At 39.9% G+C, this 26,559-nt stretch overlaps 1 protein-coding gene across 1 annotated transcript in view; it reads left to right on the top strand.

Moving 5' to 3' along the window:
* tmem117 (transmembrane protein 117) overlaps positions 1-24,932 on the top strand; it is a 67,828-nt gene extending 42,896 nt beyond the window's left edge. Inside the window, exons 5-8 of the mRNA XM_057835615.1 lie at positions 5,010-5,107; positions 7,202-7,361; positions 18,795-18,924; positions 23,701-24,932. Coding sequence (XP_057691598.1) covers positions 5,010-5,107; positions 7,202-7,361; positions 18,795-18,924; positions 23,701-24,407 — 1,095 coding nt within the window. The 3' untranslated portion in view covers positions 24,408-24,932. The remainder of the gene's footprint in view (positions 1-5,009; positions 5,108-7,201; positions 7,362-18,794; positions 18,925-23,700) is intronic.
* Positions 24,933-26,559: the final 1,627 nt, after the last annotated feature.

The following is a 26,559-nucleotide window of genomic DNA, read 5'->3' as shown; positions in this document are numbered from 1 at the left end:
AGTAGTTTTTGTGAGCCAGCGTAAGCCACCATGTTGCTTCTCGCCATGTTTTCATTACATCATCACAAGAGAACTAAGGTTCTTGTCACTATTAGGTGGTATTTTCGGTCAAAACTGATAATGCATTTTTAGCTATTTTCACCCGATAGTTTTCGGCGCCTTTCTATTTCATCTCTAGTCAAAAGTAAAAATGTGTTTCTGGATTTCACCTGTATCCGTTACAAAATGTAACCAACCAACAGCAAACAAAACATGACCATACCCATTTAAAGGTGTGAATAATAGACATTTATTTCTTCATTTGTATTTGTAGTTGCCATTTACTCGGCCAACTCTGCTGCCACATACTGTAATCATCATATTGTCTCTTGAGAGGACATGAACGCAACATTAGCTTGATTAAAGCTAAGTTGAGTCTGACCGTGCAGGGCTAATTGGGAAGATGAATTGGACGTGTTATGTGAGGCTCATTGAATCCTGTTTTGAATTAACCGTTTAGCACAAATGACATTCTCCCACTCTTGCCGAACCTCACATTTTTTGCCTCGCTGCCTTTTAACGATTTTAAACAATTGTCCTTTATTAAGCTGTACAATCTTTGAGAGGGGAGTACTCCAAGTAAATTACTGAAAGCAGTAAAAACTCAAATTCACAAGCATATAAAATTTAGATTGCATGTTTTAGCACGCACCTCATTCATAGGTCAGGTGTATCCTTTTCAGCCCACTTTAGTGTGATTGCAAACCCTGTGGCAAATGTACCATTTCATACAGAGGAAGCAAGGAAACACCCGTCTGTTCATTTGTCAACAAAAAAGAGAAGTGGTTTCTCACGTCTGCATGAACACAGCTGAGACAAGTTGACAAGCTCCCAGGCCAGTCATTAGTATTCTACTGTGCATACTGCAGAAAAAGACATGCCATGGAACGGGAGACTAGATAGGAGGAAGAGGAGGTTGAGAAGTTGACATCTGGCCAAAGAAGAAGAGCGCATCAGGCCGTGGCAAAGCGCTGAGCCCAAAAATTATTATTATAGGGTTTTTTTGTGTGTGCATTCCATTAACTCAACAAGGCACTTTAAATGTGACCTCTGTGTCTCATCGACAAGAGAGGACAAAATGAATCTCCCTCTGCATCACCATATGCATCTCACTTATTCCAACGCTTATACATTACAACAACAGTATCTGCAATCTTGTCTCTACAACTGACATCATATGAATACACGCGCATGCTCATAAAAACCCAATTAAAAAAAAGACAAATAGGCAGATAGACATAAAGATGAACAGTTTCAGTAGCAGAAAATGTGGTTGCTTCAGTCGTGGGAAAATTTGGTTGACTTCTTTAAAATTGGTTAGAACAGTTCAAATACTTTTTTCCTGTGCATGTGTAGGTTTTCCAAGTGTAATTCGACTTACAAATCAACAACACCTTGTGTGTTAGGTTTATTAAATGCATGAATCTGACTGTGATTGTTTTTGTATGTATCCTACAGTTAACTAGCGACTGGAGTGGTCCAATAACGACTTTTAAACCTTGTTTTTGTATGTATCCTACAGTTAACTAGCGACTAGAGTTGTCCAATAATGACTTTTTAACCGATAACCGATATCGCGATGTTGTCCATCTCCAAAAAACGAGAGTGATTTAAACCCGATATCGATATATGTGGTCGTGGCCCTTACATATTGTTAATTGTATTGTGATGCCCCACTGGATGATGAGGCGACAAAGAATTACAATTACAGGCAGCCAATCATATGACACATGGATTAAAGTAATCATTTGACTTTAACATTCCCGAGATTGAAGGGACAATATTGTGGAGGTGGTATTCGAGATACTTGTTCAGTTAAGGTAAATAAACCTATTTTCTTGGGCTGTCAAAATTATCGTATTAACGAGCGGTAATTAAGTTTTAAAATTAATCCCTTTAAAACATTTGACGCAATTAACGCACAAATGCCCCGCTCAAACAGATTAAAATGACAGCACAGTCAAAGGTGTACTTGTTAATTGTATTTTGCCGCCCTCTGCTGGCGCTTGGGTGCGACTGATTTTATAGGCTTCAGCATTGTGTAAGTAATTATTGACATCAACAATGGCGGGCTACTAGTTTATTTTTTGATTGAAAATTTTACAAATTTTATTAAAACGAAAACATGAAGAGGGATTTTAAAATAAAATTTCTACAACTTGTACTAACATTTATCTTTTAAGAACTACAAGTCTTTCTATCCACGGATTGCTTTAACAGAATGTTAATAATGGTAATGCCATCTTGTTGATTTATGTTAATAATGGTAATACCATCTTGTTGATTTTTTGTTATAATAAAGAAATACAGTACTTATGTACCGTATGTTGAATGTATACATCCATCTTGTGTCTTATCTTTCCATTCTAACAATAATTTACAGAAAAATATGGCATATTTTATAGGTGGTTTGAATTGCGATTAATTGCGATTAATTACGATTAATTAATTTTTAAGCTGTAATTAACTCGATAAAAAATTTTAATCGTTTGACACCCCTACTATTTTCATTACCTTGACATTTATAATTACACTTCAGTATAAATGTATTTCAATAACAATACAATACTGCAATAACAGTGATAACAATATTGCAGATCAATTGCATCACTCGAATGCCCACCTTCAGCCTCAAGTTTAGAAGTTATCATCACGTTCGCTCATTTGCAGACTTCTTAAAGTGGACCAGAACTTTCTTTCATGACTCTTAACACAGGCTAGTAGTTCATGCATTACCACTCACTAGCACCCCGTACTGATGGATTTATCTTACTACAGTGGAGAACTTAGGTGCATGAGGACGTCCCCAATGAAGTGACAAGATGTATATTGCTGGGCTTCTGCACAGATTTTTAATCATAATAATGTGTTTTATTACCTTTCTTAGTTATCATTTCTCTTTGGTGATGCAGTCATTATATGTGATGAGGTTATAACTCAATATTTTTGATTCATTGTTCCCCCTTTTTTTTTTTAGCACCAAGAGTGATAAGGGTCTTTCCCTCAGTTAACAAATCCCAAGCATCTTAGTTTGGAGACATTTAGAAGCTACTCTAAGCACAGCTGCTTTGCTAAGCGAAGCTTTACCAGCCCATGCACAAAGGCAGCAAGCTTGTACATTAATTTATAACCCAGCATGCATATTGGCGCAAACCCGATACCGACATATTCCAATATTATTTTATATATTTTTATCGGCCAATATTATTGGAGGGCGGATAATATCGGACAACTCTACCTGTGACCAGTCTAGAATCAGCCTTACCTTTCACCCAAAGTAATCTGACATTCGCTTAAGATCCTCTTTCACCCTAGAACAAGAGCCATTGGGAAAAAGGTTGTGAAGTTGGTTAAGAGGTCTTTTAATCTGCCGTTTAGCCACTGCCTGTCATTATAGCACTCTAGCGCCCCGAGCTGAAGGATGACGTTGCCAGGGTCACGATTTCATCTGATTTACAATTCAGTCCATTGAGGGGGAATCATTCAGAACGAGGAAAATGCGATGAAAAGAGTAGCAAAATGTCAATGTTTCAATCTGTCCACTCCAATATTTTTACAGGAGATTCTTTTCATCCAAGTATTTTTATTTGGTATGATCGTGACACATAACAGTCTTGTGCTAAATGGGACATGAAATATTAAAAATGCATTTATTCAGTCCGACAGGGCAAAATTACTCCATAATGGTAAAAACAGCTGACTTCTTTCACCTCCTGAATGATATTTTATGCCACCAGAGCTCGTCCGGCTTTTGTCATTTCCCTGCCCTGGCTTCGGAGACAAACTAGGAAGCGTGACAGCTAGCTGACGTGCTATCCTAAACTGAGCAGCGTTTCCAAGTCTTGTTCTCGCCTTTCGAACCGAAAAATAACACAATATGTCACACGACGGCGGGGTTATCGATTGTCTACACAGATCGGCAACCTCGCTGGCGGCGAGCAAGTTACAGCTCGTCGTTCCTCTGCTGCGGGCAGGAGACCTCCGGGGAAGCAGCTGGAGAATGACCGCCAGACAAACCGGCCGACGTCGGAGGAGCACGTAGCTGCCCGAGCCTAACCCAAGGATAGTGGTCTATTGCTGGGCACACCAAAAGGGCCGAGGGGGCTAGAAGTCTGGACGATATGGAGAGCCGCACGAGCATTAGCCGAGTATAGCGCTCTCCCAGCGAGGAGTACCAAGCGGGGGTGTACGACAAGCCGTCGGTCGTCGGCCGAGTGGCATTCTCGGTGGACAAGGAGCATTGTCAACCACAAAATGCAAGCCACCTCCTTATTAAAACGTGTGCCATGATCCCAGTATTTGACATAATACAAAACACGATGTTTACTCACTTCCTCGTAAGTCCAATGGTCCCACAGTTGTCGGACTTGTTTCGGCCAATCTCGGGGTGAACAGGAACTTTTTGAAACCCAAAAAAGGCTCACACGCCTCTCCCTGGTGAAGCAACAAAACCCTGCAGCACATTTAGCTGGCGTGATGCGAAAAATAAACAAATTAATCCACACAATCAGCTGAATCCGCAGTCTATCTGCATGCTATAAAGCAATGCTGTATTGTGAGATGCTTACCCGGGTGACGTCACATTCGCATTCGTCCTCAACCCGAGACTGGAGCCGGAAGTCACTCATTTTCATGGATTCAAAAAATTGAATAAATAAAACGATCGCTTCCACACGCATCAAACCAGTCTATTTCATTCAGGAGCATAAAATGTGTGTGAAATATGAAATAAACACGCTTTTTGGTGTCAAAGGCACTTTAAAGTTGATAGTGATTATATTCATTAAAGCAGAATTCCAATTTTTGGTCGGAAATTGGATTAAAAGAGAAAGACAAACTTTACCATTTCAAATGATTGTTTGAACGCATTCAATTTTTGGATGTCATAATCCCTAAGCAAAGCAAAACATGCCAACATATTTCCCAAAAGCTCAATTGTTTCTCAAGTCTTCTTACAATTATTCCTGCAGGTGACAGATATGATGCTTCAAGATGATAGCTACCCAAACTGGGGGAAAGGTGCTAGAAGGTTCTGGAAAAAAGGCAACAATAGGATTCTCCTCTTCTGGTAAGATGTCTTGGTGCAATATTTTCAACATATATAAGGTCCACCAGTAGATCTGGTTTTAAAGTGTGCAGTGTAGCTAATGTTGGTTGGTGTGTACATCGACACAGACAGAGAGTCAATAGCCGTGTTAATCATCCATCATTCGTGTCGGCACCTTTAAATTAGAAATACAGAGAAAGAAATCGATGGACATTGCAAGGTCACTGGACAAATTCTTGCCCTGTCTTTCTTTTTTTTTCTTCATCTTGACCTTCTAGCTACTGCTAAGCAAATACTACAAACCCCCAATGCCTCTGATGTTCCCAGCGTTCAAATCGCACAAGTAAAGGAGGTGAATTATATCACATTTGGTAGTTTTGCCCTTTTAGAGGACCTACACGAGGTTGCATCTATATTTTTTACTCTATGTTTAGGTACCGTAATTTCCCGAATATAAGGCGCACCCATGTGTAATGCGCACCCCAAATTTACTTGTAAAATCTAGGGAAAATTATTGTACCTTTATAACGCGCACCCTAATTTTAGCACCAATAAATAGAAGAATACAAGACAACAGAGCTCGTGTACAGATACAGAAATGTCATTTTACTGACTGGTGAAACACAGCACAAGCATAGCACATTGGTAGTTCAAATCATTACCATAAACTGACAATATTTACGGTAATAGTATGATTTGGCAACTTCTCCAACTTACCAGAATCTAGGAGAAAACAAACAGATGTGACTTTTCTTTTAAAGGCTGCTGTATAACTTGCTCGTTTCATCATGATGAATAAATGTTTCTTCCATAGATTGATACGGTAAAATGAAAGTGAGAACGTAAGTCGGAAATCCGTGAGAGCTCATCGCTGTCAACACGACAGTAACAATAGGAACTATTATTATTTGGGTTTGAGTTTCTCGAGGGACAGATACAGTATAGTTGACGGCTATTACGGCTGTCAAACGATTAAAATTTTGAATCGAGTTAATTACAGCTTAAAAATTATTTAATCGTAATTAATTGCAATTAATCGCAATTCAAACCATTTATAAAATATGCCATATTTTTTCTGTAAATTATTGTTCGAATGGAAAGATAAGACACAAGATGGGTATATATATATTCAACATGCGGTACATAAGGACTATTTGCTTATTATAACAATAAATCAACAAGATGGCATTAACATTATTAGCATTCTGTTAAAGCGATCCATGGATAGAAAGAGTTGTAGTTCTTAAAAGATAAATGTTAGTACAAGTTATAGAAATTTTATATCAAAACCACTCTTAATGTTTTCGTTTTAATAAAATTTCTAAATTTTTCAATCAAAAAATAAACTAGTAGCCTGCCATTGTTGATGTCAATAATTACTTACACAATGCTCATGGGTGCTGAAGCCTATAAAATCAGTCACACCCAAGCGCCAGCAGAGGGCAGCAAAACTCCACAAAACACAATTAACAAGTGGGCATTTCACTATACTGTCATTTAAATCTGTCTGAGCGTGACATGTGCGTTAATTGCGTCAAATATTTTAACGTGATTAATTTAAAAAATTAATTACCGCCCGTTAACGCGTTAATTTTGAGAGCCCTAACATATATATATATTTCTGTCTCCATCCATTTACCTGTTTATAATGTGCACCATAATTTTACAAGTTGATTTTGGGGAAAAAAAGTGCGTGTTATATTCGGGAAATTACGGTATTTTTTACATTGTGCATGTTTTACAATCACATCAATAGCTTTATTAGTGTGCAATCTACACACTAAAAAGAATGTCATCTCATGGGTGAACATTATTACAACATTATGGGGAAGGCCTTCTGTGCCAGTTAATGTGACATTTATAGTCACTATAGTGTTTAGAAATTCACGCACAATTACACTTCATTCATCTTGTCAGGCTCACTATCTACTGTATGTTGCTCTCCACTACATCATCGCTCTTTGTAGCGCCTCATTCGTCTTCTCAACTAGGATATAAGAAATGTGTGTCTCATCTTGTTCAGATTTGGGGGAAAATAAATGTTATTGTCAAGGTTGGCTTCCTCTCTAATTCATTCATGAATCTCTTCTCCCTTTCCTCGGTATAACAACGCAGGATCGTGCTGGTCTCGTTGACGTCAGTGGTGGTTCTAGTCATCGTTACTGACTGGATCTGCTGGGACAAACTGAACCGAGGCTTTCTGCCCAGCGATGAGGTCTCCAGAGCCTTCCTGGCCTCCTTCATCTTGGTCTTCGACCTCCTCATTGTCATGCAGGTAGGAGCACTCCCCGGTGGCTAATTAAAAACAACACACACACATGTACAAAAATGAGAGTAGTTGTGATGTCTCTTGGCATTTTTCTCCGCTTCCCATCTTGTTGCGAGTTCTCCCATCCCCCTCTACCAATTCATCAATGAGGAGCTGCAGCAAAGAGCAGATAGCGAAGTGTTTGATCATTCTCAGCTGGCGTGGACACAAATACATGCAGGCACACACACACACATACACATATACAGTATAAGTTGATTTATTCTCTCTATATATGTGCACACGAGTGTTGTTTATGCTTTTGCATCTCCTATGCATGACTTCTCACCCAACATGAACCCTCAGTTCTGCTCTACAATATGAGCCGGCTTCATTTCCTTTTATGATGACTCACAAGATTGGACACACAAACAAACACACACACACACACACACACACTAACTGCTTCCTCCCTTAGGAACATCAATAAGGGCCTGTCTCACTCTGGCTCATGAATATGCAAATGTGTTTGTCCGAGCAAAAACAACTGTGAGAAATGGCTTCTAAATGTGAATGAAAAGTACTATTTGGATCATCATTACTTTGTTAGTTGTGCCCCTCTTCCAATACGAGGTACTAAAAAGCCTCAACTATTGATGACACGTTTCCTTCAAATAAATGCATGTTTGACAGTTCGTAATTGCAGCGGACGCATTGCTAGATTTTCAAAGTGTCAACATTTTTTCCATGGCAGTCAAGATACGGATGCGAAACCTAGTCAGCCATAGAGAAACAGTGACAAGATGTGACAGTACGTAATAGGATGTAACGAAATTTGAAGCATATGTATTCCCTCGTATCATCCGCATCTCAATGACATTTCCAGTTTTTTCACGTTCTGCTTCCTTTGGTGCACTTTTTTACTATGTTTTGTCACACTTAATCACCATAAGTTATGGTGTATGATAGTTGACAGTCATATTCATTGGATGAGTATGTTAGAAACAGACAAGGAATGTAACTATAGGAGTGTGCACCAAATTGCATAGTAGCAGGGAGGTAAGGCAGACAGGAGCAGGTGCTAAAGGTCAAAAACCAAAATACCATCTAAAGATACAAAAAAGTAAGCCAGTTTACAATGAAAACTAGAATGAAGACAAGGTAACAAGAAACCAGAGGTTGCGCTAGACTTTTTCGTTGTCTGTCATTTTGACTGACAGGGTCATAAAAATCCAGTCATAATCTATTTTTACCCGTCACTTAAATTTTTAAAATGACTACCGGTATATCTTGATGCAGTCACTATATGTATATACACAATAATACTTTATAATATAAAGTAACTAACATTAGTGCAGTCATGGATTACAGTAAGGAGGCCAGTACTGTTTGCATAAATATTTTTATTATATTATGTATATACAGGATATATATACATCTCTCTCTCTCTCTCTCTCTCTCTCTCTCTCTCTCTCTCTCTATATATATATATATATATATATATTAGGGCTGTCAAAATTATCGCGTTAACGGGCGTTAATTATTTTTTTTAATTAATCACGTTAAAATATTTGACGCAATTAACGCACTAGGCCCGCTCAGACGGATTTAAATGTCAGTACAGTGAAAGGCCAACTTGTTAATTGTGTTTTATGGAGTTTTTCCGCCCTCTGCTGGCGCTTGGGTGTGACTTGCATATGTTATGTGGCGTAATGTCGCCCTCTGCTGGCGATTCAGTGCAGCTGATTATTTGGGTTTCGGCGCGCTTTTCTGACGTGATTATATGTCGACGCGAACTCACACTAATAGACAGTGCTATTCAGACCAGCTAACGTCCGCATCCAGTATTCAGTGGCAGTTCTCATAGCCCCATCACACTGTTTGTGTCTAATACATGCATCGCTTGTGAGTTATATTCCTCCTTTGTTTATATTCATGAGCATTAGATAGTTATTGATGATGTGTATTTGAATTTGTTCACATATATGGTGAAATGCAGTTACATTGTTAGATGCTTGTGAGCTAATTGGCTAGTGCTACTGCTCAAATGGACACGTGTGTGTACATTTTATGTTATTTTGTGATTTATGCAAGTTATTGACACATTGCCTTGTTATTTTCAGTTTTACAAAAATACAAGAAACGTGCTCCTGTCAAAAAGAGATGACTTCAGTAAAGCCCATGCAACTTTGCCACACCGTCTGATTTCTTTTTGGAACTTAGGTTCGCTATCTGTCAATTTGTGTACTCACACACATTGAGGACAGAATAGGGCTACTAGTTTATTTTTTGATTGAAAATTTTACAAATTTTATTAAAACGAAAACATTAAGAGGCGTTTTAATATAACATTTCTATCACTTGTACTAATATTCATCTTTTAAGAACTACAAGTCTTTCTATCCATGGAGCACTTTAACAGAATGTTAATAATGTTAATGCCATCTTGTTGATTTATTGTTATAATAAACAAATACAGTCCTTATGTACCGTATGTTGAATGTATATATCCATCTTGTCTTATCTTTCCATTCCAACAATAATTTACAGAAAAATATGGCATATTTTATAGATGGTTTGAATTGCGATTAATTGCGATTAATTACGATTCATTAATTTTTAAGCTGTAATTAACTCGATTAAAAATTTTAATCGTTTGACAGCCCTAATATATATACAATACAGTGCCTTGCAAAAGTATTCGGCCCCCTTGAACCTTGCAACCTTTCGCCACATTTCAGGCTTCAAACATAAAGATATAACATTTTATTTTTTTGTCAAGAATCAACAACAAGTGGGACACAATCGTGAAGTGGAACAAAATTTATTGGATAATTTAAACTTTTTTAACAAATAAAAAACTGAAAAGTGGGGCGTGCAATATTATTCGGCCCCCTTGCGTTAATACTTTGTAGCGCCACCTTTTGCTCCAATTACAGCTGCAAGTCGCTTGGGGTATGTTTCTATCAGTTTTGCACATCGAGAGACTGACATTCTTGCCCATTCTTCCTTGCAAAACAGCTCGAGCTCAGTGAGGTTGGATGGAGAGTGTTTGTGAACAGCAGTCTTCAGCTCTTTCCACAGATTCCCGATTGGATTCTGGTCTGGACTTTGACTTGGCCATTCTAACACCTGGATACGATTATTCTTGAACCATTCCATTGTAGATTTGGCTTTATGTTTTGGATCATTGTCCTGTTGGAAGATAAATCTCCGTCCCAGTCTCAGGTCTTGTGCAGATACCAACAGGTTTTCTTCCAGAATGTTCCTGTATTTGGCTGCATCCATCTTCCCGTTAATTTTAACCATCTTCCCTGTCCCCGCTGAAGAAAAGCAGGCCCAAACCATGATGCTGCCACCACCATGTTTGACAGTGGGGATGGTGTGTTCAGGGTGATTGAGCTGTGTTGCTTTTACGCCAAACATATCGTTTTGCATTGTGGCCAAAAAGTTCAATTTTGGTTTCATCTGACCAGAGCACCTTCTTCCACATGTTTGGTGTGTCTCCCAGGTGGCTTGTGGCAAACTTTAAACGAGACTTTTTATGGATATCTTTGAGAAATGGCTTTCTTCTTGCCCCTCTTCCATAAAGGCCAGATTTGTGCAGTGTACGACTGATTGTTGTCCTATGGACAGACTCTCCCACCTCAGCTGTAGATCTCTGCAGTTCAACCAGAGTGATCATGGGCCTCTTGGCTGCATCACTGATCAGTTTTCTCCTTGTTTGAGAAGAAAGTTTGGAAGGACGGCCGGGTCTTGGTAGATTTGCAGTGGTCTGATGCCATTTCAGTATGATGGCTTGCACAGTGCTCCTTGAGATGTTTAAAGCTTGGGAAATCTTTTTGTATCCAAATTCGGCTTTAAACTTCTCCACAACAGTATCTCGGACCTGCCTGGTGTGTTCCTTGGTTTTCATAATGCTCTCTGCACTTTAAACAGAACCCTGAGACTATCACAGAGCAGGTGCATTTATACGGAGACTTGATTACACACCGGTGGATTCTATTTATCATCATCGGTCATTTAGGACAACATTGGATCATTCAGAGATCCTCACTCAACTTCTGGAGTGAGTTTGCTGCACTGAAAGCAAAGGGGCCGAATAATATTGCACGCCCCACTTTTCAGTTTTTTATTTGTTAAAAAAATTTAAATTATCCAATAAATGTTGTTCCACTTCACGATTGTGTCCCACTTGTTGTTGATTCTTGACAAAAAAATTAAATTTCATATCTTTATGTTTGAAGCCTGAAATGTGGCGAAAGGTTGCAAGATTCAAGGGGGCCGAATACTTTTGCAAGGCACTGTATATACGTATACCAAAACGATGTATGGATGTTAAACAAAGGAATACTTATCAAATAAATAATTTGGATAAAAAAGACAAGGCACCTGTAGGGTCATTGCAGAGCCAGAGCGTGCCATGCGCCCTCTTTTTACTCTTTCTCCTCTGCGATGCAAAACCGCATCTGTTTATTTACATTTTACAAACTTTTCCAGCGTTATTTCGTTGTGCAAATGGATTTAAAATGATCATAAAAATATGTAGACTATTTAAACATTAAGAAAAGTTGCGGTTTTTTTCTGCCAACTGAGAATTCGTTACAAAAGACAGGCTTTAATGCGCAGGCATTGTCACCAAATGTGATAACGCAAAACATAACCAATCCGTTTTTCCAAGCAGCAAGCAGTGATCTGTCCAGGTCTGACAGGAGCATACCTTCCCTCTCCTCCTCACAAATAATACATAGAATTTTGAGGGTTTTTTTCTCGGGCTTGGGCCTACAAATAAAATATAACGTTTCGGGGGTTTTTTCCGGGCTCGGGCCTACAAATAAAACATAACATTTTGGGTTTTTTTCGGGCCTGCAAATCAAGTTAATTGATCGGGCTCGGGCGGGTCGGGCATTAATACGAGCGGACCCGGGTCGGGTCGGGCTGGATTTTTTTTGGCCCGATCTTACCTCTTGATGACCTTAAATTGGCTGCAGTTACACGTCTCGGAACGCTCCCTCCGGAACAAAACACGACAGGATTTGACCAACATTGGGACAATGCTGACCAAAAATGACGTAATGTCCAGGTTATGAAATCGCCCAGCAGCCTTCCACGCACAGAGAGTGCCAGTGGGCAACACAGGTCAAGTCTGTGAAAGCGTCCAACCGGCTTCATTCTCGGAATCTTTTCATGCACGAAAGCAATGATGAGAGTAAATCTTGCGTTACCTTATACGGGAAATTCCTTGGTAATATGTGTGAAAAGGGCTACAGGCAATGCGACTTGTCAGATAGAGAGAGACGCTGGGGAGAACTACGTAGAATAAATGAATAATAAAAATCAGTGAAAACGGATGACGCTAAGCAAGCTCTTTATTAGGCTTGTATTGTTAACACTTGTGTATGTAAATCGGACATTAGTAAATTGTTCTTATTGGAGATGCATGTGTGGCAGCGTGGCAGTTTTTTTTTTTTTTTTTTTAAACAATGGGTTTTGACAGTTGCCGTCATATTTTCGGGATCAAAGCACCGTATGCCGGAACGGCGTTCCGCCATCGTATTTCTTGGCGATCCGGTGCGTTCCGGCCCACTTTCACCCCTGGTTATTCCCAACACTGTTTATTTGTTCCTGAGCTATCTTGAACACCAAAATACAGATAAACAGACAAACATACGGAACCAAATAAATACTCAAATACCAAATAAAAACTCTTCTTCCATAGGTTTCACCCACTGGCAGAGATAAAAATGAAAAACTCTCGCACCTAGACACTCACACATACACAAGCATGCTTAGTTTTTGAGGTCAATAACTAGGGCACTCAAAAGCACACCCACAACACAAAAGTAGTTGTTGCTATGCCTGGATTATCCTAACATTTATTCTCTTTATATTCTGTTTTATATTCTTTCTACAATGCAATGTTATTGCTCTTCATTAAAATTTGTGACAAATGTTGTTGGGTAGGGGCTGAAGTTGATTAATGGCATTTCTCTTAATTTTATTGTGGAAAATCTAATACATTGGATAAATTGAGTTTCAAGTTTGGTCACTGAACCGAATTTGATCTTCTTAGTCAAGGTAAGACTCTCATCAAATAAAAAACAATTTAACTTCACTTCCATTTGTAAACTCTGGAATTTTCCTGTTATGTGTCTTGCATTGAGCCGTGACAATATGTGAAAAACCCTTAACTTTCAACATACGTAGCACTACTTGTATCTTCATGTTTGGCTAACTTTAACTGGCAAGTTTAGGCCAAACAAGGGACACGCTCTGTATTAATTACTCCATGCACAGCTGAAGAACCAAAACAAATTTCTTATTAAAGTTGATGCTAATTCATATCGCCTCTAGTGTGACCAATTTCACGCAATTTCGTCACACTTTCATGTCATTAATTCCTCGTCCCGCTTCGGTAACTCACAACGTTCCTTCACTGCGATGGCTCAGCCCGGAGTGATTGATTAATGGGTTTTGCCACGACGCCTCCTAGTGTTCACCAATAGCACATCTCCATATTGCCGCTGAGGATGCTTTGGTTCATACAAAGTTAATCCTCCATGAGAAAACATGTGCACTGTTGTTCTCAAGCTAATTAATGATCTGTTTGAGATTCCTGCCTTCAAGCCAGGTTTTACATTTCTACTTTTGTGTGTGTAAATGCGCTGCTAAATGTCAAAAGCCCTTTTGTTTTTGTGTGTCTGTATAGTAATATAAACCCAGCAAGTTTACTTTCCTCCTCTATTGTCATTGACTACTTATATTTTGTTGGAAGAGCATTTAAATGCCATGCTCGTTAGTGCTGTGCATGGCAGAAGCCATCGCGGCACACACAAGACGACTGGTGGGCTTAATTAATATCTTTGGGAGCTTTGCCTAGCTGCTGTATAGGCTCTTGGTAGGTTCAGCTTGTTGTTGAAGGTCTCCCGAGTTTGGCCTGATTTGCACAGATTGCCTTTGTGCTGCACATCTTTATATTCACTAATCCACATCCACATGGATGTAAGTGTGGAAACTAATAGCAACCCCTGCAGCACTGACTGATCATCATAAATCCTTTATAAGGCACTTATTTAACTCATTGGCATTTGGCAGCCATTGACGGCATTAGACTTCCAAATTAATTTGACTGGGAGAGGTTCGCAGTAAATGATCGCTGCCAACCCTCCCAGTTAAACAGAATGGATGTCTAGCTCTGTCAATGGCACTGAAAGATGAGCATTCACAGCCAGTCCTCCTATTTTAATTGAATTGGACATTTATTGTTGTCACTTTTTTTTAAAATTCATTTTAATTTTATTCATTTAGTTTAACGTTTTATTATTTTTTTATATAATGATTTATAAAATATATAATAAAAAAAATATACTGTGTGTATTTCAATTACATATCACGGAAAACACAGACAAGACTGAAAAAGCTGTTTCTGCTCTTGCACTCCTCTTTAAAAGAAACTGCTGTATTTTAAGCTAAAACAACTGTTGTGTTTGATAGAACAATATGTCTATATGCTGCCATAGCAGATTCATGGCGCAATAAGCCCCCGAACTATTTTTAATTTGTCCGTTTTACCCAGAAGACCCCCCGTTTACAGATGTTTAAAAAAAAAAAAAAAAAAAAAAAGACTTTAAAAAATTATTCACTCAAATATTTTAAACCTTTAAACAAATTATGTCACAATGAAAAAAATGGCTTCTGTAAAAAAAAGTCACGGATATCTACCTCATAACTATCGCTTAATTGTATTTTTTTGTTACTGTCACATTTCCTCTGATATGTTAGGTGATAAATAATCGATCCCCCTCAAAACAGTTGAAAAAAACGTTTAAAAGGGGAAATATATGAAAAAGAAAATCTCGACCACTCCTTGATGTCTGCAATTTCTGCATCGCGACCCTTGTTATATTACCATGTTTCACCCATAAAATCCCCCCAAAATCCGGCTGTGGCCATTCACAGCTGTGTCTTGACACTCAGTGGTACATGCTACATGGAGTTTTTGGATTGAAACAAAGTAAGCACGTGATAATATCTCGTTAAAGTCATGGCGTCTGTAATTCTGTTCTCGCGTACACTCACCTCCAGATAGGGTTTTGCTGTTTAAAAAACTTTTTTTTTTTTTTTTTTTTGCCCTCCTCTTCAAAATGTTTTCTTCCCCCAGAAAATTGAGATTTTGAGCTTTCCAATGATGACACATGCATATCGGACAATTTTGAAAGTTGCTAAATTGGGGGTACACACATATATAGTTACAGTTCGGGTACCAGTTCCGAAGTGGAGCAACTATCAGTCACCTCCTCTACATGGATGATATCAAGCTGTATGCAAAGAACGAGCGTGACATCGACTCCCTGATTCACCTAATGAGAATATACCGCAATGACATCGGGATGTCATTCGGACTAGATAAGTGTGGGCGAATGGTATCCAGAAGAGGGAAGGCGATCTTAACTGAAGAGGCTGAACTACCTGAAGGCAACATAACAGACGTGCAGGACAGCTACAAATACCTGGGGATCCCACAGGCAAATGGGAAACATGAGGAAGCAACTAGGAGGTCTGCCACAACCAAATACTTTCATAGGGTGAGGCAGCTCCTCAAGAGTCAGCTGAATGGCAAGAATAAGATCCAGGCCATTAACAGCTATGCCTTACCAGTAATCAGATACCCTGCTGGCATCGTATCCTGGCCACTGGAAGAGATGCAGGCTACCGACATCAAGACAAGGAAGCTCCTTACAATGCACGGCGCGTCTCACCCCAAGTCCAGCATCCTGAGGCTCTACACAAAGCGGAAAGAGGGAGGCCGAGGACTAGTGAGTATCAGAGCCACTATCCAGGAGGAAACTACATTTCTCCAAGAGTACATCATGAAAATGGCCCCCAGTGATGACCGGCTCGGTGAATGCCTCAGGCAAAAGAAGCCCATTAAGGAGGAGGACCCTGAGGAGCTATCGTGGAAGGACAAGCCCCTGCATGGTATGTACCACCGACAAATTGAGGGGGTAAACATGGGAAAAACATACCAGTGGCTGGAAAAAGCCGGACTGAAAGACAGCACGGAGGCACTGATCATGGCAGCACAAGAACAGGCCCTAAACACAAGATCAATAGAGGCCGGGGTCTGTCACAGCAGACAGGACCCCAGGTGCAGGCTATGCAAAGAGGCCCCTGAGGCAGTCCAGCACATCACAGCAGGGTGCAAGATGCTGGCAGGCAAGGCATACATGGAAGGACATAACTAGGTAGCAGGCATAGTGTACAGGAACATCTGTGCCGAGTACGGGCTGGAGACCCCAGAGTCAAGGTGGGCAACACCTCCAAAGGTGGTCGAGATCAACCAAGCCAAGATCCTGTGGGACTTCCAGATCCAGACAGACAAACTGGTGATGGCCAACCAGCCTGATATAGTGGTGGTGGATAAACATCAGAAGACAGCAGTAGTGATAGATGGAGCAATCCTGAGAGATAGCAACATCAGGAAAACGGAACACGAAAATCTGGGAAAATATCAAGGGTTGAAGGAAGAGTTGGAGAAATGTGGGGAGTGAAGGCAGCAGTGGTGCCAGTAGTGATCGGGACACTAGGGGCAGTAACAGCCAAGATTGGTGCATGGCTCCAAGAGATACCTGGAACAACGTCCGACGTCTCTGTTCAGAAGAGTGCAATCCTAGGGAAAGCTAAGATCCTACGCAGAACCCTCAAGCTCACAGGCCTCTGGTAGAGGACCCGAGCTGGAAAGGGGAGACCATACTGCCCGGGTGGGCGAGACGACGATTTAATTTTTTTATATATCCCTGGTGAATTTAATACAATCTAGTAGTGAAAAGGTTAATACTAAGTGTGTGGTAGGTAAATAAAGTGATTTTAGGTCTATAAACTCCTAGTTATTTGTGGTTTAATTAATGAATTTTCATGCATGAATTATGACAATATAAGTTAAAAATATAAATAAGTATAGGCTTTCAATACTTCCTAAGGCATACAAAAAAAAAAAAACTTTATTTTTAAAACCACATTCTATCCGCTAGGCTGAACGCATGCACTTTAACCCAAAACATACTGCAAAATGAGATATAAACATATTTGTTGAAATAGATATTTCAATGCATTCCAAAATGCAGTGAATGCTACAATATAATTGACATGTGGAATTTCACGACTTCCCATCTTTCTGTGGTCGGCACTATGACTGTTGTCTCGTTTAGGGTTGAATTCACAGGCAAGGCCGTCATATTTCTTGGTGAGCAGCAAAAATTATCTTGTGATACATACATTTGTAACATTAAAAATGAGATGTTTTTAAAAAATCCCTTACTACTTTTTCTTGTAGTGGCTTCCATGTAGTCCGATCATGTGACAATTATTGATAGAGCTAAGGATGTGTTCGGACAGCAGGCATATTAATAATTGACCACAGCATTCTCTCTCTCTATTGGCCTCCATCTTTGTGCACAAGCAGCAACATAACTCAACTCCATCTATATCTATGCACAAATGCAAAGAGCGAACGAGTGAGACTCTGACACACACACACTTAGCCGCTTAGCTTACTTTGCTTTCTTCTACAGCACTTTTGAATAGGTTTGCCACCAGGGGCGTTACCGGGGGTGGGTGGTGGGGTGGTGGTGGTGGACAGTGCCCACCCACGGACGCGCTCTGCCCATCCAAAGAAAACTGGATGTAGTACTAACGGCAGTCTGGGCACCGCGTATGGTATCACATTCATATAGTACTGATGTGTTCTAAGTTTTAACCTTCGCGTTGTCACCTCCTCTTTCACCTTAAAAAAATAAAAAAATAAATAAAAATTGAAATGTTGGTTTTGTTCCTAGGGGGCGCTGCACACATTTACGCATATTTAGATTCTTTTTTTTAATTTACCTTTTATTAAACTTTTCACCAGTGTTCACCTGGCTGTTGAGTTTGGTGAGTTTTGAAGCATTCTGAGGGGGTCAAAGTTGGGCTCAAAGCGTCGGCGGGACAAAGAATGATTGCTAGGGGGCGCTACATAGTGTATTTGGAATTTGTCTTTAATTTTGTCTTTGAAGCATTCTAAGGGGGTCAAATTGAGCCCAAAGGGGCTGCAGAACAAAGAATAACTATAATAATAATAATAAAACAGAGGAACCACAATAGGTTACCTAAAAAAACATTGTCACCTCTATGTCCATATTGTTCAGTTATGGATGTATTCTAAGTCAAATAAAATCCAATCAACTTTTATTTGTTTAGACCAAATAACAACAACAGTTACCTCAAGGAGAAAACAAAACATGTTTTAAGGTGCAGCAGCCCTACGCTGGATTTCGACCTACTTGAGCATTGTAGCTTTTTTTTTTTTTTTCCTGTGCTTTTTGTCTGTTCAGATTAAGAAGAAACCATTCAACAAACTAAAAAGTCAGTTTTCATACTTGGTCAGACGTGGATTTGATAAGTGCTGTGTTGGTGTGTGTGCAGGACTGGGAGTTCCCTCACTTCATGGGTAACCTGGATATAAATCTGCCAGGCTTGTCAACCACTGAGGTGAATATCAGGCTTCCCTTCTGCAAAGATATAATCAAAGAGGAGTACCGGATTCATATAACAGGTATGTTCCATTTATTTATTTATTTATTTTACTGACAATGATGTGCCATTTATGAGGGCATTTGTTTTTCCTATTGATGTGACTTTAAAATTTTCACTTGAAAATTCCCGGCTGGAATTTTATATTAAAAGTTTTATCTGCAAACTAAATCTATCCATCGCTCACATTTCACTAGAACTCAATTTCTTATTTTCAATCAACTTGTCGGTCTCTTCATTTGTGACCTCGAGAAACCAAAGCCTCTTCCACTAAATACACACTGAGTGATTCGCGGTTGTGGCTCTGACGGAATGCTTATCTATGAGACCTGGTGGAGACGTGATTGGTTTTCCTTAAAGCTCATTAGGGGAAAACCTCGCCGAGCCCCATTTACCTGAGGGAGGCGTCTGCCCGCTATCAGACAGCGGGGCTAATCTAGTGATCTTGTTAGGAGACTGTGTAGAGGGCCAACAAATGAGTCGCTGCCGCCTAGTTATTTTATAGACTATACATCAGGGGTGTCAAACTTATTTTCGTCGTAGTCCTTGTCATTGTTACAATTTCCCTAGGTGGTCATTGTCTACGGACCAAGGTTACTTTAATTAACGAAAACGGATGAAATGAAAAAAAATACAATTATTTCCTTAACCGAAAAGAGATACAGCGGTACTTCAACATACGATCGCTTCGACACACAATCTTTTCGACACCGACATAAAATTTGACTCGCCGTTTTGTTTCTACATCCAACGACATGCTTGAAGTACGCTTTTAAGACAGTGCCGCATTTTCTTTGTTTTTCCGCAATCTGCAATGCACGACGGATTTTCTTGTGAGAGAAATCAACATGGGTTCCTAAAGGTTATTGCAGGTGGTGTTAAAAGGAAAAAGGTGATGCTTACCATTGAAATGAAGATGGAAATGATGAAGAAATATGAGCGTGGTGTGCGCGCCCGTGAACTGATTCGACAATACGGCCTTAGAATGTCTACAACCTCGATGGTCCTCTTCTGACCTCGGTTCGCCATTATTTATAAGTTCGGGTGAAATCACCAGCTTCGTCAGGTTTTAAATCATTTATTTCAGAACTTATGGAACACAACACGCCTACTGTGCACCACAGTTGACACCAACAACAATGAAATATTTAAAAGAGAAAGTAAAATCACGACCGCACTCTCTATCTCACTGTCAAGTCAGCCACGCGGTGCGATCATGTACAGCACTCAAAACACATCCGCCACTTTAGAACCCGATTCGTTACATTATTGCAGGAATTATTATACTGTATTATTATTCCTATTGTTTCGATTTTTATTCGTATTTTTTTGTTGTTGTTGCTATGTCCAATTGCCATTTGTAATAGTACCAGAAGTACCTATTAAGGATTTAGTGTAGGTTTTCGGGCTTTGGAACGAATTAATGGAATTATAATTAGGGCTGTCAATTTTATCGCGTTAACGGGCAGTAATTAATTTTTTAAATTAATCACATTAAAATATTTGATGCAATTAACTCATGCACGGAATGATCCGTGCCTCAAACAGTTTACAGTGCCGCTTTAGCACACTGGGAGCGAAAAGGACGAGAAATGTGAGTGGACACAGGTGTATATTGATGATCAGACGATCTTTTTCTTAACATGCTTAACTGAACACAACGCAGACATTATTGTATACCATTTGCAGCCACTACTGACAGTCATGGTTGCCCAACTTCCCATCTTGCATTTGGGCGGAAAAGTTAAATCGCTACAGTATCATTTAGTGAAAGCACAACAAAAATAATATTCCTATTGCTTAAAAAAATAATGTTCACAAAAAGAAAAGCGCAAAGAAAACTGGCATTCCCAATCACAATAGCTATGCAAAATACACATAAAACTTACTCAGACTTTGTCTTGGCTAGATCTCTAATTATTTTAAAACTCGCCATTGACACCTTGTGGTGTATTTTCAATCACTACTTTACTTATCTTTCCATTCCAACAATAATTTACATAAAAATATGGCATATTTTGGAGATGGTTTGAATTGTGATTAATTACAATTAATTAGTTTTTAAGTGTGATTAACTTGATTAAAAATTTTAATCGTTTGACAGCCCTAATTATAATGTATTCTTACGGGAAAATCCTGCTCGACATTTCGACTTACAAACAAGGTCCTGGAACCAATTAACTTCATATGTAGAGGTACCACTGTATAAAGAAAGTCCGCTTCGTTTTGTAAATGTGAATGCACATCCGAACTCTAGTTTGGACCAAACAAACTAACTCTGGTCCGCTCACAATTCATTGGTCTCGGTCCGCTTTAAGTGCACCCTGGTTAGCTTGTGAATGCAAGCGGAGCAGGGTGCGCTTATGCTACGTTACGTGCAGCTGCTGTGATGCTCTGCGCTCCCTCACCTCCCAGGAGTGAGGTACTTCTTCTAAATTTCTGCAATCAATGAGTGCGCCTTTTGTCCAAGTGATGCTACTCGGAAAGTTCGGTTGGCACAGTGTGAATACTGAACTTTTCCAACAAGTCATTTGTAAGTGTTTTTGCAAAGTAGCTCTTCAACAGGACCCTGGCCCTCTTGGTCTAATGTGAAAGTGCCCTAACCGAAACTATTATTGTGCGTTCACAAAATTAACTAAGGGCGATTTCACACTAGTACTGTTTGGTCCTTTTTAAATGGACCACTTCTTTTCTTAGCTTCATTTTGTAAATTTGAACGTGAATCTGGACTCTTGTTTCAAGAAGTCATTTGCAAGTGTTGTTGCGAGGTAGCTCTCCCACCCTGATCCCCTTGGGCTAAAGTGAAAGTGCCCCATAATTTATTGAAATTAAATTTCCTTCATTTTTGTATTTTATCACCAGAAACAGTATTTGCACATCTCAAAATAACAAAATGATGAATAACATAAAAAAAAAAAAAAGTTGACTCACATCATTTTGTTCCTTTTCAATCTCGCAGATGACAAATAACCCAAAGTCAAGCGAGTGGGAAAAAAAAGCTTTAACTAAAACCACCCAAACATTTATAGTTTTTCATATTTTAGTATGCAAACAATGACAGAAGGGGGAAAAATAAGTAAGTGAACCATCACATTTAATATTTTGTGGCCCCCCTTTTGGCTGCAATAACTTCAACCAGACGCTTCCTGTAGCTGCACATCAGTCTGGCAGATCGATCCAGACTAATCTTGGCCCATTCTTCTCTACAAAACTGCTGTAGATCAGTCAGATTCCTGGAATGTCTTGCGTGAATCGCTGTCTTTAGGTCATGCCACAGCATCTCAATGGGGTTCAAGTCTGGACTTTGAACGTTTATTTTGTTCTTCTGAATCCATTCTGAGGTTGATTTACTTCTGTGTTTTGGATCATTGTCTTGTTGCAGCATCCATCCTCTTTATAGCTCCAACTGTCTGACAGACGGCCACAGGTTTTCCTGCAAAACATCCTGATAAACTTTTGAATTCATTCTTCCATTAATGATTGCAAGTTGTCCAGTCCCTGAGACAGCAAAACAGCCCCAAATCATGATGCTCCCTCCACCATGCTTCACGGTGGGGATGAGGTGTTGATGTTGGTGAGCTGTTCCCTTTTTCGTCGTGTGTTACTCCCAAACAATTCAACTTTGGTTTCATCAGTCCACAAAATATTTTGCCACAACTTCTGTGGAGTGTCCAAGTGCCTTTTTGCGAACATTAAAAGAGCAACAATGATTTGTTTTTTAGACAGCAGTGGCTTCCTCCGTGGAGTCCTCCCATGAACACCATTCTTGGCCATAGTTTTACATATAGTGATGTGTGCACGAAGATATTGGACTGTGCCAGTGATTTCTGTAAGTCTTTAGCAGACACTCTTGGGTTCTTTTTTCCCTCTCTGAATATTCTGCACTGAACTCATGGCGTCATCTTTGGTGGACGGCCACTCCTTGGGAGAGAAGTTACAGTGCCAAACTCTCTCCATTTGTAGATAACTTCTCTGACTGTCAACTGATGAACATCCAGACTTTTAGAGTTGATGTTTGTATCCTTTCCCAGCTTTATACAAATCAACAGTTCTTGATCACAGGTTTTCAGACAGCTCTTTTGATAGACCCATGATGCACATCAGACAATGCTTCTCATCAAGACAATTCTTACCAGGTGTGTGTTTTATAGTGGACAGGGCAGCTTTAAACCACTCATCAATGATTGGGCACTAAATTGTTTGTAAAAGTTGGTTTCAATTGCTTTTTAAGTCTCCTTAGGCACAGGGTTCCCTTACTTATTTTTCACTTTCTGTCATTGTTTGCATGCTATGCTCATTCAAATATGAAAACCTGCAAATGTATGGGTGGTTTTAGTTCGAGCAGTTGTGTTTTTTCATCTGTGTGATTTTGACAAAGATCAGATCACATTTGATGGTGATTTTATGCAGAAATGTGAGAAATTCCAAATGGTTCAGATACTTTTTCATACTACTGTATTTATTTTCAAAAAAAAATTATTGTTAATGGTGGCTCTGTGAATCCCTCTTTGGGACCTTGTTAACTTTACAGAAATCTACAATTTTGGTATTTTACCAAAAAACGTGAAGTTGACGTACATGATTTGCTATAGCGGGCCACACAAATTGATGTGGTGGGCAAGATCTGCCCCCTGAGCTTTAAATTTGACAGTGATGCAATATATAGACAAAAGGGAGGGCTTTTGATAAACACAATCTTCAGCTACATTGTGCAATGAACAAAATGTAAAAAAAAAAGCTAGCAAATAATAATAAAAAAAAGGTGTGAACGGTGCTTTCATCATGTGTCTCCTCACAGGTAAATGGTTCAACTACGGCATTATCTTCTTGGTGATGATTTTGGATCTGAACATGTGGAAGAACCAAATTTTCTACCAGCCGTACGAGTATGGTCAGTACGTAGGGCCCGGCGAGAAGATCTACACAGTGGAGAAACCAGAAACGCTCAACAAGTTTGACCGCAGCACACTGACTTACGAGTGGCGAAAGACCAACGTGGACTCCACCACTAACCGGACTTACTTGCATGAGGACATGTTTCTGCACAGCCGTTATATCGGGGCCAGCATGCAGGTCAAGTGTCTAGCCTTCATCCCCAGCCTGATGGCGTTCTTTGCCTTTGGCTTCTTCATCTGGCTGCTGGGACGATTCGAGGGCAGCAAAACCTCCACGGAAAATCAAGACAATAGCTACGAGAGGATGAACAGGAAGTTGCCCTGCGAATACAACAACGAGATGGCGGCCACCCCCGAAGAAATGGAGGACATTGACTTGTCGGACAGCCACCAGCCATCAGGAAGGTCCACGGTGGACTTTGTGGATGAGGCGCAAACACCGGAGATGCCCTCCCCCGTACCTGCGGAAAGCAGAGCAACAGATCCTGTCGTCACGATTGACGTGGAGCCACACCAAGAACCGGACGTCCCCCACGAAATCCAGTTTCTCACGTGGCTCGGCGTCGATGAAACAGACACCTCTCTGTATACCAGCAATCACCCGCCATGACTGAAGAAATATACTTTGTCAGCGTGGCGAACCACGTAGTATTTCTATGCATGTTTTCTTACGGCACTTTTCAAACCTAAACTGTTTGGTGGATCTTTCCAAACCCAACTTTGGCACAGAGCTTGCTGAGATTTCATAATTAAATGCCTTAACGAAGGCCTAGTTCTTGAACTGGCCCCAGGTCATTGGAACACAGCAACAGTCGTGCCTTTATCTTTCTACAAGTCCCAACCAAATATGCTGTTACATAGTACACTGTGAAAAATCAAACTACCTATTACTGTATTTCATGGTGATAAACCTCTTGATGCCCACTGTCGGAAATTAGTGACAGCCCAGATCAAAGCTTAGCATTCCATTTTACCAAAGATGCCTGTTGTCACTAATTCTCACCATACATAATGTTTTATATTTAGTATTATTTATTTTCAAATGGATTTTGTTATTATTATTTATTATGTATTTTAATTCACTTTCCCAACTTGATTTAGCATCTAAAGTTGTGGTCAAAAGTTTACATACACTTGTGAAGAACATAATGTCATGGCTCTCTTGAGTTTCCAGTTATTTCTACAACTCTGATTTTTCTCTGATAGAGTGATTGGAACAGATACTTCTTTGTCACAAAAAACATTCATGAAGTTTGGTTCTTTTGTGACTTTATTATGGGTGAACAGAAAAAAGTGATCAAATCTGCTGGGTCAAAAAGGTACATACAGTAGCGCTAATATTTGGTAACATTTCCCTTGGCCATTTTCACTTCAATTAGGCACTTTTGGTAGCCACCCACAAGCTTCTGGCAAGCTTCTGGTTGAATCTTTGACCACTCCTCTTGACAGAATTGGTGCAGTTCAGTTAAATTTGATGGCTTTCTGACATGGACTTGTTTCTTCAGCATTGTCCACAAGTTCTCAATGGGGTTTAAGCCAGGATTTTTGGAAGGCCATTCGAAAACCTTAATTCTAGCCTGATTTAGCCATTCCATTACCACTTTTGATGTGTGTTTGGGGTCATTGTCCTGTTGGAACACCCAACTGCGCCCAAGACCCAATCTTCGGGCTGATGACGTTAGGTTATCTTAAAGAATTTGAAGGTAATCCTCCTTCTTCATTATCCCATTTACTCTCTGTAAAGCACCAGTTCCATTGGCAGCAAAACAGCCCCACAGCATAATACTACCACCACCGTGCTTGACGGTAGGCATGGTGTACTTGGGGTTAAAGGCCTCACCTTTTCTCCTCCAAACATATTGCTGGGCATTGTGGCCAAACAGCTCGATTTTTGTTTCGTCTGACCACAGAACTTTCCTCCAGAAGGTCTTATCTTTGTCCATGTGATCAGCAGCAAACTTCAGTCGAGCCTTAAGGTGCCACTTTTGGAGCAAGGGCTTCCTTCTTGCACGGCAGCCTCTCAGTCCATGGAGATGCAAAACACGCTTGACTGTGGACACTGACACCTGTGTTCCAGCAGCTTCTAATTCTTGGCAGATCTGCTTTTTGGTGATTCTCGGTTGAATCTTCACCCTCCTGACTAATTTTCTCTCAACAGCAGGTGATAGCTTGCGTTTTCTTCCTGATCGTGGCAGTGACAAAACAGTGCCATGCACTTTATACTTACAAACAATTGTTTGCACTGATCTTGGGACCTGCAGCTGCTTTGAAATGGCTCCATGTGACTTTCCTGACTTGTTCAAGTCAATGATTTGCTTTTTCAGATCCATGTATGTATATTTTTGACCCAGCAGATTTGATCACTTTTTCTGTTAACCCATAATAAAGTCACAAAAGAACCAGACTTCATGAATGTTTTTTGTGACAAAGAAGTATCTGTTCCAATCACTCTATCGGAGAAAAATCAGAGTTGTAGAAATAACTGGAAACTCAAGAGATCCATGACATTATGTTCTTCACAAGTGTATGTAAACTTTTGACCACAACTGTAGTTGAAAGCAAAAACACAAACATTTTTTAATCCTAACTTATTCTCTGCGATTGACATTGATAGATAACACATCAATTTCAACTGGGATGGCTGGCATTCAGTGATCATGTTTCACTGCCATTGACGGCGATAGACGTCCAATCCAATTTGACTGATCGCTGCCAGCTCTCAGAGTCAAAATTGATTGAGTGCTATCGCTGTCAATGGCAGC

Source organism: Corythoichthys intestinalis, chromosome 5, assembly GCF_030265065.1.
Source record: "Corythoichthys intestinalis isolate RoL2023-P3 chromosome 5, ASM3026506v1, whole genome shotgun sequence".
NCBI classification, from domain to species: Eukaryota; Metazoa; Chordata; class Actinopteri; order Syngnathiformes; family Syngnathidae; genus Corythoichthys; species Corythoichthys intestinalis.
The sequence above is the reverse complement of the archived record's forward strand: the minus strand, read 5'-3'. Positions and strand labels throughout refer to the sequence as shown.